At 34.8% G+C, this 14,706-nt stretch overlaps 1 protein-coding gene across 5 annotated transcripts in view; it reads right to left on the bottom strand.

Moving 5' to 3' along the window:
- Positions 1-14,706, bottom strand: part of LOC118273819 (furin-like protease 1) — a 187,109-nt gene that overhangs the window by 15,736 nt on the left and 156,667 nt on the right. For all 5 annotated transcript variants that reach the window (XM_050705223.1, XM_050705235.1, XM_050705228.1 and 2 more), the window contains exons 8-10: positions 11,244-11,453; positions 8,351-8,489; positions 2,699-2,922 (exon numbers count right to left, since the gene is read on the bottom strand). In XM_050705223.1, the coding sequence (XP_050561180.1) occupies positions 2,699-2,922; positions 8,351-8,489; positions 11,244-11,453 (573 nt within the window). The remainder of the gene's footprint in view (positions 1-2,698; positions 2,923-8,350; positions 8,490-11,243; positions 11,454-14,706) is intronic.

The raw sequence follows: 14,706 nt of genomic DNA, 5'->3' as shown, positions 1-14,706 counted from the left end.
TCCATGTTTATTTTTGTCTTGAAAACATAATAGATGCCCGAACGTAATGCATCTGCGAAACCATCATAAATCATCTGGTTTTCTGTATATTTGAAAAACTACGCTTCAAGAATATTTTATAAAAACATCTGAGAAAGGATAAATCTTAAGAATCCAGCTATCTTGTATTGCTTTTTTACTTTTACAGATGCAAAACTCCATCCCGCGTAGCAGACGTCACTTCATTCGTGAGATGCGCTAAAATGCAATAAGCTGAAAACACATTTCTCCACGCTTACATAAAGTGCAATTTGCAATGACGTGTAAAACCTAGGGTACAAGAATTTCTCTCAAGATACATACATTTTGGAGCTAAATGGTTCTAACGTTGGGATACTACATGTTTTAATGACGTCACATACATTTGTTGATTAACATAACATTATGGCTTTTAATCTTAGAAGAGGTAACAGAAGTGTATATACTACTTGTATTCAATATGACACCCATTGTATGAGTTTATATGTTTATAAGGAACAGAGAGTAAAATTCCTTAAGAAAAGGAGAATCCTGCGATCAAGTGAGGTGATCGTGTCTGGCGGGTTTTCTGCCCAACTGTTGTTCGTTGGGATTTTCTATCCATATTTATTCGCATATAAACTTCATATGTGCGATGTAGGATTTTTTATGACGTCATCCGTTGATTTCTATGTGCGACTTCTGTCATCTGTCACTTGTCATGTTATTTTGCCACAATTCCATATTCATACAAAAGGGAACACTCGACACTGGCAGTATACTCGTAGTCGACAACATTGGAGACTCGGATGCCATTAAAGTATTTTTACGATTTTACATATGTACATCGAAATTTCGGAAGTGCTTGATTGTATATCGATTCATTTAAATACACTCTATCTTTGAACCAGTTGATTTACTGAACACAATATGACAGTGGCACTAGGTGTAATGAATGTACTACTGCACACATGCAGATGGTTATATATGGTAATGTGTGTGAACGCTTTTCCGACGCTATTAGCATAAACTCGGTACCACGGTAGTGATACTAAAAGGCATCGTACTGCATAATATCCTTTATACCAAGTCCAATTGTTAATGATATCCAGTGTTCTGGATACTTCTGGAGTTCTGGACATTTCTACTTGTATATCACACTATCAGACTTACCTAATATTATCAATGTGGAAGTTTGTTTATTAATTAATTACGCTGAAACTACTGAACGGATTTTGATGATATTTGGTATACAGACAGGGTTTCAGCTGACTAGGATGATAGAATAGATTTTTATCTCATGGAATCGCGGACGAAGCCGCTGATAGCAGCTAGTATATTATAAATATGAAAGTTTGTTTGTATATCCATTAACGACTTATCTGCCTGATATGGATCGTCGATTATATTTTTTTAATACATATATAAATATATGAAATACTACATAAACTACAATATATACAAATTTCTTATCGCTCTTGCGAGCTTTCGATCAACGAAACAGTCATTGCGAGTATTCAGAATATAGCCGTTTAAAAAGCAATTAAAAATCATTATTGCCAAACTTTGTGAACTTATCGGGCTATTAAGCTTCGGTTAATGTACTAAGTTTTGCATTTGTATTAAATTTTCTTGAGTTTTCAGTCTTTATGGCGTTTGGACAAGAGTTTGTTTTGGCTTATCCGGGTTTCTGTCATTTATTTCGACCGTGGTTTCTTACCCGTATTACTCACCGCTGCTGGGTTACTGTGCTACTGTGGTTTCTAACCATATTTGTGAGACTGCGATGATCTAGTGTCTGTGTCGTTGGACGAGAGTAGCTGCGACTCCGGGTAAGGAGTATAGGATGTGATTACCAGGTTGAGCAAATAATTATAAGAATTTTCTTGGATTTAGTTATAGCCCAGAGTCAAGAATTGATCCCGATGTGTGTAAATAATTACATTCTTTGCCAAATGCGACTCATCCAGCGCAAAAAGTGGCTCTCTATGCAGATCTACCTCACGCTTTGAGTATTAAGAGACATAACACTATGTTATTCTAGTCACGAGATCACGCCCGATCATTCACCATCGATTATACCCATGTATTTATGCAGTACAACATTTTCAATGTATATAGGTATACGAGTATACATGTTATGCGCACATTGATTCGCAAATCTGCATTTGTTATGCGTATAACACGCGTCACTGCGAGCGAATATTTTATTTGATGTCTTTACATGTCAAACGATTGTTATTGGTGTTGTGTGTTCAAAAATGTGTACACGATTTTTGTATGTTTTGAAATGTAAAAAATCTGTGACGAATAATCCATTTATGTTTTGAATATATTCTGGTTCTAGATTTCATTGTAGGTGAAACCTAAATGATTGAAATACAACTTTACATCGCACCTTTTGTTCCTCAAAAATATACGCATAACTGTACGTAACGGACGTCCCAAGACTTTTGCTAATTAATAATAAATGACCCAAAACAGTCCAGTAGCATTCAGGATTACCACCCACATGGGGCCCTGTACGGCTGATGCCTGATCCGAAGCTGCGAACTACCTAGCGGGTTTACCGGAGCTCCAGCTCGAAGAGCAAGATTAGGACCGGGGTGTTTGGAATTTTTCAGCCTTCAAGATTACCTTATTAACAAAACAATCAACCAATTTACATCTCTAAAACCCACAACTTAAAGTTAAATCTCACCTGCAATGTAACAGAAGACCGAGGTGGAACTGGTCTCTGTGGCCTTGGAGCTGCTAGTTCGCATCTTCGCTGCGGTGGTACAGTCCTCCAGCTCTTGGCCAGCCTCACCATGCCAGCAGCATCCAGGAGTCCATAGCCGAAGGAGTGGGAGACGTTTCTACCAACCCCGTTGACTCGCCATTCTCCACCAATGCTGAGACGCTCGGGTCTCGCTGTTCGGACCACTGTTGGAGAAAAAATGTGTTTAAAGTTTGGTACACAATACATAGATAAAAAACTATTTTATTTTTTGGATAGATTTTGAAATTGATTATGGACGTTTTGAAAAGTTTTCGCTTTTAGGAAACGAGCGCTACCTTTTAATGATTCTTACTTCTATTTTCCTATAAAATTTCATGTAATTAGAAAGCAAATCAACCTCTGGCCTACGAGGAAGTTAAAGTTATTCATTTACTTAATACACTTGTTGTGGAGTTGTTTTGTATACAAACTTGACAAGAAATTGTACAATTTCTTAGTAAAAGGAAATATTCCGTAGCTGTAACAAATCTTGTTGATACTCTAAGAATTTCTTCATCACGAATTCACACCTACTGTTCGATCGATGACGGGTGACGGATTGTCCAAAATCGGACATAGTTTCCAACACCTATTAGATACCGAGAATTTCACAAATCTAAACACTTAATAGTACTGTACCTACTCTATTGACGAAACTAATTAGATTTCTATGCGTCATACGTTTAACATTACCCCAAAATAAAAATATACCAACTACAAGATACTAAAATCTAAAACAAAAAGTTACTGAAACCAGATTGAGTCTATCCCTAATAAAAATGATCATACTGTACATGTGTACTCACACAACTACAGACACGTGACTACGACTCTTTATAGCACATCCCTACCCCTACAAAACTCATATAAAACTTCAAATATCGTTTACAGAGATAGTTTGAAACTAAACCTTCGTAACCCAACTATTTCTAAGCGATATTGGACCCTATAATCATTATTATACTGTTTACAATTAAAACTTAAACTAAGGGTAGATAAGGGCGGTAATGCGTGTTCCATAGGGCCAAGTTTGCCAATCAGCTTAATGTTTGTCGCTAAATAGGTCATCAAGGATACACTGAACAGCTAATTGTTAAATGTTTACGGGATAATGACACTGTAAATGCAGATTTAAGTATAAACAGTGTTAATTAGATCTTAAAAAGAACTAAAACGGGGATTCTTTAAAAAATAAACGAAATAAATAAAAAATATGTTACAATAGCCGAGCTTATTTTAGAGCACTGTAGAGTCCAAAAAAAACTGTAAATTTGTTGAAATTCCAGTAGTTTTCAAGTATTACTTATCTAAAGACAAACTCTCTTGCGTAAAACGTAAACTAAACACTTGTACGTAACGTCTAAATATAAATAAACAACCTCATCATAAAAAGGGACAAAACTGTTTATAGAATAATTCATTTCTATTTATAGTAGCAATAGTGGCTGTAACAACCCACTGCGTAAGCCAAGAGCCGCTTAACAAAATAGCTTGTCAAACAAAAACAGTTAGCAAACAACGTTATGTAAATACTCTCCTAAGTCTAACTTGTCTTGGACATTCCAGAAACTTCGACACTCAATTCCTTACGAAACAAAAGTTGTACAAAAACACTTATAGAAACTCTTTATACCCATCCGTGGACAATTCGCACTAAATTCCAGAGTTAGTGACGAATTTTTCAGGGTTAGTGACGAATTTTCCAGGATTAGTGACGGATATTCCAGATTTAGTTACGGATTTTCCAGATTCGGTGACGGATTTTCCAGAATCTGTATAAACCATAATAAACGACACATCAAAATAACATGACGGGAGGAAAACATTGAAATCAGCTTATGAATAAAGCCTCATACATATATGATTACGATGTATTGTGTACTATATAAAATGGAACAAATACAATATTTATTTACATGGATTTTGACTGCGGCTTTGCTCCTGTGAGCTTTATCAAAATATACTATTGCATGACTTCCATGAAAATGTACCTGTATGTATAGGGAAAATATGTTTTTTTAAGTCTGTGATGTGACTAGTTTTATGTACTAGGAGTATTCACTATTTCGTGGACTTTTTACAACTACATTTTAATTAATACATACACAAAACTACTAAACAGTGAAATGTGTTAAAAAATACACATAGTTTTCATAGTTATATTTTCAGTCCTATGAACGTGTAGTAGCTTTAGAAGTATGTAAGAATCGTACTAGATGGCGTTGTGTGGTCGTCGGTCGGTAGTTAGAGAGAAAGATCTCTCTAACTATTTTGGAGAAATAATGAAGCCTTTTACTGCCAACAAAAAAACTGTTTTAGGCTATTGCTCCACTAGTGTCGAACAACGTTGTCCGACATGGCGTCTAATGTGTTAAGTAAATTCATTTTAATTATGTTCTACAAACATACTGATTTCGCATTATTATTTACTAGTATAAATGATAAAACACCAAAAGTCATTATTTATAAATTGAACCTTAATTAACTTTGTAAATACATTTAATTGCGTTCAAATGTTACTAAAATATTAGTCGCTAATGTAGTTTTGAATTAATGTTTCTAGGTTAAATTTGTTGTATTATTTTTTCTGAAAATGTTTTATAATAATAGGTACATAACTGGTTAATTTCATAAAGCTCAACTATTACAATATATATATTATTTTTTTATTCACACTGGTAGCAATTAATAAATACATACTATGTACAGTCTGTAAATATTTTATTTTATTTTTCTTTGTTTTAGTATTAAGTTGTACATATTTATTTATCCAACTTTTCATTTCTTGTAAAAAAAAAGTAATCATTCTCTTGAAGCATATTCAAATTAAAACTGAGATTAATAATCAGAGAAGAGCCACCTTTATTTCCAAAATCTTTAAATAACACCTAAATAAAGGAACATACGTATTACGTCATATATTTCGTAAACACAAAAAGATTCAAAGATATTTCCGCAGATTACGTAACATATCTATAATAGTCTAGTCACATTAGAATTGGACTCCGTAATCTTATAGCGAAACCTTTTCCTACCTCTTTCGTATGACGAATGAAAGCTAATAAAATTAGGGATAGATAGGTATTTGATACAGATTCTTTCCTTATATAAGAGACGAAAATAGACAGCTAAGTTAGGTAGCAACGTAGGTATTTCGTGACAACATTTTCAAATACTATCTACTATTAACCTTTTGTATATAAGACAACAATAGAAAATACATTGTGTCTCTCGTGGATCCGCGCTCCCGACATACCACGGGTTAAACTGACTGCATCGTTGGTCGAGTGGTCGCAAGTGCGACTGCCGGGCAAGAGAACTCGGGCTTGATTCCCGGCTCGAGCAAAATAGTACAGGGCTTTTTTTCTATTCAAAGTATTTTTAATATTCGAAAATTTCTTAATATTTCTGTTTATTTTTGTTAGCGTAGCATAGCGCATCTCTCGTGCAAAAGCACCCCGATTCTCACAATCCTTCAGCCGACAATTTTCTTTACGACTTTCTCTCCTACTTTTGGTCAACCTTCGTATTGGTTTCCGAGTGAAGTACTACAAATAAGCAATCCTCGTTATTTTTTACTACTGCATCGTTAAACGGGAAGGGATTCACGACAATATTTTTTTCATATCCCCTTTCTGATACATTAGTCTACATTTTCTTTTCTTTTTAGTATTAGTAGTAAAATGAATGACTAGTATAAATGTGGATTCTGAACATCAGGTTCTATCTTTTATTCTTGTATTAGGAACAGTTTTAGGGCTTTCGATATAACTAAACTACTTACTTAATTAATTCAAAAAATATCAACTGTTGGCGTGGTGGTTGGGCAGTCGGCTAGCAAATAAAGTATAGGGGGTTCGACTCCCGCACGGAGCAATTCTTTGTGTGATCCACAAATTGTTGTTTCGGGTCTGGGTATCATGTGTGTGTGAACTTGTGTTTGTTAACGCACCCACGATACAGGAGAAAATTCTAGTGAGGGGCAATGTTTTTCTCATAATTCAAATTTTATAGAAAATTCAACCTTAAATCCGTATTAAATAACAGTCAATACAATTTTTTGCTTTATTACCTGTAATATAATGTGTAATCGCTTATTAGATTTAAAAGATCTTCTCAATATGGCGCGAGAATTCGACTATAAAAATGTTATATCTCAATCCGTCACACTTATCACGGATTTATTTGCCATAACCTTCGATTTTATGAACGCCAAGTAAATCTACATTTAATGTGTAATGTACAATCTCGACTGTTTATCTGGAAAGGGTTTAGCTCGATGTATGGCTAACGTAAACACTTTACTTATATGTTTATTTATTTATGACAGTTTTGTAACGTCACATAAAATAAACATGATATTAAGTTTAGTACTTGCGGTTGTATAGAATAGCTATAAGTTCGTCTTTATCATATTTACATCATAAGTGTAAGTGGACCCCGCTGACCAAAGGCCTCTTCTTACACAGAGATTTGAGCATTAATCACCACGCTTGCTCAACGCAGTTGGCGATTTCAAACCTTAGCGTTTTCTCACGATGTTTTCCTACACCGTTCGTCAGTAGTGTCCAAATAATCTTAAAAACTACACATAACTCGTAAAAAATCATTATACTTTTCGTTGATAAATTTCGAACCCGCACCCTCATGCGTGAGAAGTGGGAGTTTTAAACCTCTGGCCACTAAACACTATCAGATAAAGCTAGCAAAATGGTGAAGCTAGCGAACTGTGAGTAAGAGTTTACATCTTTCTCTGAAGTTGCAATGTTCAGTTGATATATAAGCCCTAACTTTGAAGAGCTCAAACAAACATTAAAATCCCACAATATTACTATGATTCCTAAGAAATATCAAAACACCCCAAAAAGATCCAGCACTCAAATCCACACACTACAACTAATCCAACGAAAGCAATCACCAACATAGACAAAAACGACTCCACTAAAACCATTCTTGGAACCCAACCTTAACGTTATGTGAGAAAATAAATCCGATCTAAGCATCTTGGCTGAGTTAAACCCATAATCGATTCGTAACACAATGATGCTACACTCTATTCATGGTTAATTGAAACTCGATCCAGCCCTGGATTGGGCTAATGCTGCCTGATATCCTTATTGAATTGCTGAATGATTTTTAATGGTGTCTGGACTTATTAGAGGTAGATAGATGCGTATAGTGATATGTTGGATTGGTTGAGTCTTGCATAGTCACTGTTATATTCACAGTGTTGAATGGGTAGATTCAAATGGAGTCCATGTCTGACAAGGCCTAGCTTATCCATCTAACTTGGATTTCGTTGTAACATCAGACCTATTAAGCCTCAAAAAGAAGGCAGAAGTAATTTCCCAGTTATGTTACAAAGTGTTACTATTACGATCAGTTACATTTTTAATCTCATTCATCATCATCATCATCATCAACCGAGAGATGTCCAATGCTGAACAAAGGCCTCCCCCTTAGTCCTCTAAGTATTAATCTCATTATAGCCTTCATATTAGTCCTAACAATTTTTAATTCTAAAGTCAATAATAGACAGAAGAGAATTTGTAAAGCAGTAATGTAATAAGGAATTATTTAGTAAACACTTACCAATATGCTGCATATCTCTCCAGGTAAGGTCTCTATTGGCTTGCAGAGCTAGAGCGCAGATACCAGCGGCAAGCGGCGCCGACGCAGACGTGCCGGTGTGCCCCGCTGTGCAAGAGTGATGCAGATCTGTTGTCACCACCTTAAGAGGAACGAGGGAGGAATTTAGTAAATTTCATTATACATATGCAATAAATAAGCTTTTTCTAACAAACCCATACATTGTGGTCATATTTTTCAAAATGTAGTTTTCGTATCAAAGGACCAAACTGTTACACACTCAATATTCCCAACTTTTGTGTCTACTCGAACATAACATTCATCAAAATACACATTCTATGGAACCTTTCCATTGGAGAAAAACATAAAAATAAAATACACCCTCTATAAATAATAGCATAACAATACACGAAGAATTGAAGGGAAAAGGAAAAAGCAATCTCGCATGTGGCATATCACATTCACAGGTTGTTTTAAAAAATAACACGAACTTGAATACAAAATTTCTTCGCACTAAAATGGAGCAACTGTATCGTGTTAACTTTGTCTGAATAAAAAAATACCCTCTACATTCTCTGTATTGTTTTTAAAACCATGAAGTTTGCATACAAAATGTGATCCTGTTTTTTTAAACAACGTGCTTTTAGATCTCAGTAATGGGCAAAGAGAAATATTTAGCCAGCCCGCATTCGTGAACTGTGAAAGAAAATTCTCTTGATAAAAAAACTTGAGCATGCTTTTCATTGTTACGGTTTTCATAATGTGAATGAATACTTCGAAATTATACAAACGAATTTGCATACTTGTGGCAACTTGAAAAGGTTGTAATTTGAATACGTATACAGAATTCTTGACTGTAAAAACCGTTTACTATAATAGTTTGTTTTGACGTTTGGCCTTTGTCGAATTCGATATGCGAAATGATCCTTAAACGGCCTATCTTAGCACGAATTCGGTCGATCTTGATATGAAAAAACGGCCTACATAACGTATCGGTGGAATAAATATCGGATGACTACAATTCGAAGCCAATAGTTTATCCATTCGGAACAATTTCGTTTGACCCAAAAGTTTGTTCAACTTTGATTGAGAGGGCGTGTCCTGGTTTGGTGTACCTACGTATAAAGTCGCCGGGAACCTACGACTACATTAACAAGACCAGCCTTTTAATTTACATTGAAATGACATAATTTTATTTACCTCGCCTCCTGTGCTAAAAGGGCAAAGGATGTTGTAGGTACTTCTACCCTGTGTAAAGCCGTGTAGGGACGAAGGTAACTACTTTCAGAGTAAGTGGGATTGAGGGTCCAAATACGTAAAAAGGTAAAACCCCTCGGTAAAAAGATAATAATAGGGAGTTTCTTTTCGAAATCCGAGGGCGAGCGAATGAATATTTTACGTATAGCCACTGTAGGAGAAATATTTTTACACCTACTTTTGGTTAGCTAATAATGTTTTTAGATCAAATACGAATCAGATGAAAATAAATAAATACGTCGAGAGTGAGATGTGTAGTCATAACATAGTGGGATAATAAAAACATGCTGGAAATAGAACGCGTGTCATTGATCTTGGACATGCGAGTAAGTTGTCAGTTATAGTAGACATCAAACGAAATGTTCATCGTATCTCAACTTAACTTTTTATTTGGAGGAAATTAAATCTTGAAAACAGAATTGCTATTTCTGATTTTAACCTTAATCTAATTAAATATTATGTATGTATATCTGTCTTCCCTCAAATCTCTAAAGAGTAAACGAAGAAAGCTTATTAACTTACACTACTGTGTATAAGGTGAAGTGAAATGTCTCATTGTTCAAATGGACGTTTGTCAACTTGGAAACTGAATGTAAAACGTCGATTTCACACAATATTAAAGTCCCATAGCAAGCTTTCCGAATTTTCCGACTTCTAAACTTCAAACAGACAAATTTTGACCAAAAATGATGGTTTCCATAATCTATTTCTGTTACCTTTCAAACGACATTGGTGATTTTGACAAATGACGTCTGACATCAATTTATCTTAATGAAACGCCCGTCTTTCAGTATTAGCTACTTCAAATAATAGAGAACTCGATTATTTATCTTTCAACGGATTGATACTATGAAAGGTATTATCAGATTTAAAATACCATTTTATAGGAACATGATTTTTCTTCGATATTTGTGTTCGTTCTGGGAAAAGTTGTTTGACAAAGCATTCTGAAAGCAATGTTTATAAATCTGATAGAGAAAATAACAATTCTATTTATAGATTTCTAATAATATCTGAGGTTTGTAGACCTTTACAATATAACACTGCTAAGCTCAAACAAACGAGTGTTCAAGGGAATTTGAACACTAAGTACATTTTCTAACAATTACTCAAGTCCAAAATCCGTTCCTCGTGCCGCTTTAATGTTTTAATTTTTAAGTTCAACGTCAAATATTCATGATTGACCTTCCAGCCTTCATCTTAAGCTGAAACACTCAAGATACTGACAAAGGGTGAGTTAGTATAGACGGCTTATTTACATGCGATGATTACAGCGGAGAATATTGTGAAATGGTATTTTTCCCTCTTTTCATAAGGGTGGAAAAATTTGGCATTTATTAAAATCATTATTTTCTATTTTTGTATAACAAAAATGTAGGAGAACCATGCTTCGGCAAGCATGGGCCGGCTCACCTAGAGTGATACCACGGTCTCACAGAAAACCGACGTTAAACAACGGCTGAGTTGTGTTTCGTTGTGTGAGTGAGGTTACCGGAGGCCCAATAAGCAATCTTTCCAAAGCGCTTTAGCGCCTCTGGTGATTAGGATGTTCATGATTTCCACATATTTATCTAACACTCAAAACTCTTTTGACAATGATAACATAAAACTAATAAAATAATAGTCTGAAAATTCTTACCTGTTTCTCATTAATAGCACCACTGCTGTACGTAGCAGCCAGGGTTGAACTGCACATTTCAGAGTACCAAGGCACCTCCCCTCGCTCCGTCGCCGAAGATATCGATAAGGTCCATATAGAGTTGGTATACCCATCACAGTTGCAGTTATCGTGCTCCCTTCCGCCATTTCCTGAGGCCCACACGAAAATGGAACCCTTGCCGTTACGACCCTGTATCGGAAATAGAACCATTAGTCTAGGTCGTAAGTGCTTATTTTGCGTGTCAATGTTGACGTGAATTTTTATGGGATCATTTGAAGTGTAAGGGTATGTAAGTGTGGTTGTAGTTTGGAAATACTATAGGGAGATGCGAAGGTGAAAAAAGTGCATGATCGTTGAAAAGTCGCTTGACTCTATATAATACTTACAATTTATTATTCTAATAGGGATGATGACGGGGTGAGAAAATTAAAAATCTATTTAGTCCATGAGTTAGGTAATGAAAAAATATTACACAAGTATTTTTTTTTACTATTTCGTATAAGATAACAATACTTAAATAAAACGAATTAAAGTTTTGGAATGGGAGGAAATACGTCATTTCTACGTATACAACCTACCTAGAAGTAATGTCACGCAATATTTGTTTCCGTAAGAAAATGACAAATACGTATGTAATGTCTTAAATAATATCAAATAAATCCATCTACCCTATTAATCTTAATTACTATCTACATATTATAGTTTAGTGTTCGTAAACATGACCTACCGAGTCTTTAATTAAAGCCCCGGGTTCGAGCTGAAGTTCTCAGTAATAGCACCATTTCTAGAATTGTGGCCAATGTTTGGAATAACATATCAAGATTATCTAGTTAATCTAATTAGAGGATGGTTGACACTTTAGGTGACCGAAAGGCTGGCTTCTACCTTGGTCAAAGGTTAAGCATTGCCATTTAACGTGGCAATGCTGCCAGTCTTTTGGGCACCATACCTCACGACTCAGATGAGGACAATTTCTTCGACGCTGTAAGTTAGTTTTTATTTATTTATTTTCCTGTTAATCTAATTACCGTTGTATTTTATTAAGACCCTATTTCATCATCCTAGATTTAGTGTTAGGTTTTGAATATTTTCACTCCATATCAAGTGTGTCACCCTAAAAGCAATTTAATCAGGCATTGTTTAAGTCCCATAATCCTTAACATCAGTCTTTAAAATACATGTTTTATTATAACCCACAAACCACTAGACAGTGTAAACAAATACAATAATCCAATATTCCTTCCCTCAGGCGGCCATTTTAAGGAACGATGACTTATGTTCCACGACAGGTAAATTTATCATATCTGAGTTAGTTCATGTCCAACATGAAAGATGGCGCTACGTGCCGTTTTTGGCAAGACGTCCCCTTCTTAGCATTCAGATTCAATTGTGATAGATTAGGTAAATGTAAGATATAGGCGATTTATTATCTTACTGCGCAGATTATAAGTAGCAGATTGCATTGAATGTATTTTTAAAATGTTTAAATAAATTATTATTGTGATAATTTGGAGGTAAAATTTTTATTAGTTTAGTAAGCTGACTATTGTTTTTTTATGTTAAAAAAATATGAATTTAAAATTTAAATCTTTTTGTATGGGGTTTAATAACAAGGTTGCCGTATTTTTTGGTACAACAATATCTACAGATTTATCAACTCATTTACAAAATAAAATATAAGTAATAAAATAAAAGCAGCCAGTACCAGTCACCTATATTCGTACATAAGAATAAAAAAAACATTCACGTGTCAAAAATCTATGCTACGATATTTTTAAAACAACTATTATTGTTTGGAACAAAAGGTGCCGTTGAAATCTACCGGCATTTTCATACCGAACTCCCTATGGCACGCTCGTATTGGCTGCAAACAGACTATTTTTTCGTTCGATATTCGAAATTTTGAACATAGCGTTCGAAATAAATCATACAATATTTTGATTCCAATCACTAGGCTTGTATTTATATGGAAAACGTGCGTACTGCAGTACAAATGAATATAGGTGCGTTCTTTTTTCAAATCGTATTTTTATAAAATGGAATTGTTCCGTGATATACGACCTTACCTACATATAAACAGGCACAGTACATATAAAGCTATACTAATTTGCCAAATTACTACAATTTAATTTAAACTCTAAAGTTTTATGTTAAAGTTGAAAATGTATTGACAGCTTGGAGTAGCATGATGTGCGGTCGTTTGCCTATATTTTTTGATTAAATCCACACCGTATAATTTACTATCACCTCCCTGTACGACAATGTATAATGATTTTATTACATAGGTATAATCGTCCCATCCTCTCTGATTCTCACATCTACATACATTAACATAAATGTCATTATGTAAACGAAAAATGGAACGATCAAAAGGGTCAATTAAAAAGTTTTACAAATAAAACCTTTGACTTTTCAGTGTTAGAAGAAAAACCTCGGAATCGCCGGCGCCGGGTGATATTTGAAAAATTCAAGCGTCTCTTTATTCAGTTCAGTGGTTCCACATTTTGTTACGACAGCTTAGAAACGCTTTTGCTATTGAAAGGCAGATAAATCGAGCTGTTCGGAATAGTGTGGATTTATTTTGAAGATGATTCTTTATTGCATAATTGGTTAATTTGGTGCAACTATTTGGGACTATAGTTTCTAAAGGAAAGCTTCTATAGACCCGCATCGTACGCATCGCATGCTTTCCGTATGACGTCTTCGGTACGCATCGTATGTAGGCATTGCCGATAACGCGGTCCGTACAATAGTTTCTAATCTGTCTAAATATGTAGTAGGTCTGTGGAGTCATGTATTTTTTTACACAAAAATGTATAAAATAGCTACAACCAATACATAAATATGAATTGGAATATGAATCCTTTTTTTTTAAATTAACTGCAAATACTTGAATGTTTTCTTGTTAATCCAAATAGCCATTTCTTTGTAGAGAAAAGATTGTAGGCCAAACTTGACAAATGAAATTAACGAGCCCTGAGAATAGAGTAAAACATTTTAGAAAACTCAACTAACTATTATCGCGCACTAGACCTAAATATAAACTTAATATTAGCTACATACGCACAACATTCAACTGCTTTTTATCGCATTTACTGCGACATAACACACTCAAGACTTTAAATAAAAGTCCCATAAAGACTCGCGAGCCAAGTGTATTAGGTAGCGCAAAAGGTAAGTTTTTTCCTCAAACACACGCGTTCTATTTAAATTCGAATCCCGAAAAAACCGCAGAGGTAATAAAAGGCGAACTTTTAAACGCACGCCTAGTTTTGTATAAACAAGAACCTTCAAGCTATTTAGAGTTGAAAAAGGGTAACAACTTTATGTAAATCGTGCTGTGAACACTTGACCGTACACACATGAAGTTACACTCCCAGTTTATCTTGGTCTCGCTTTGTATGAGCTCTTCAAACATTCAAAGGTCAACTTATACTGGTTA

This window comes from Spodoptera frugiperda, chromosome 3 (assembly GCF_023101765.2).
Source record: "Spodoptera frugiperda isolate SF20-4 chromosome 3, AGI-APGP_CSIRO_Sfru_2.0, whole genome shotgun sequence".
Lineage (NCBI taxonomy): Eukaryota > Metazoa > Arthropoda > Insecta > Lepidoptera > Noctuidae > Spodoptera > Spodoptera frugiperda.
Note: the sequence above shows the minus strand (reverse complement) of the source record. Positions and strands in the feature narration are given on the sequence as shown.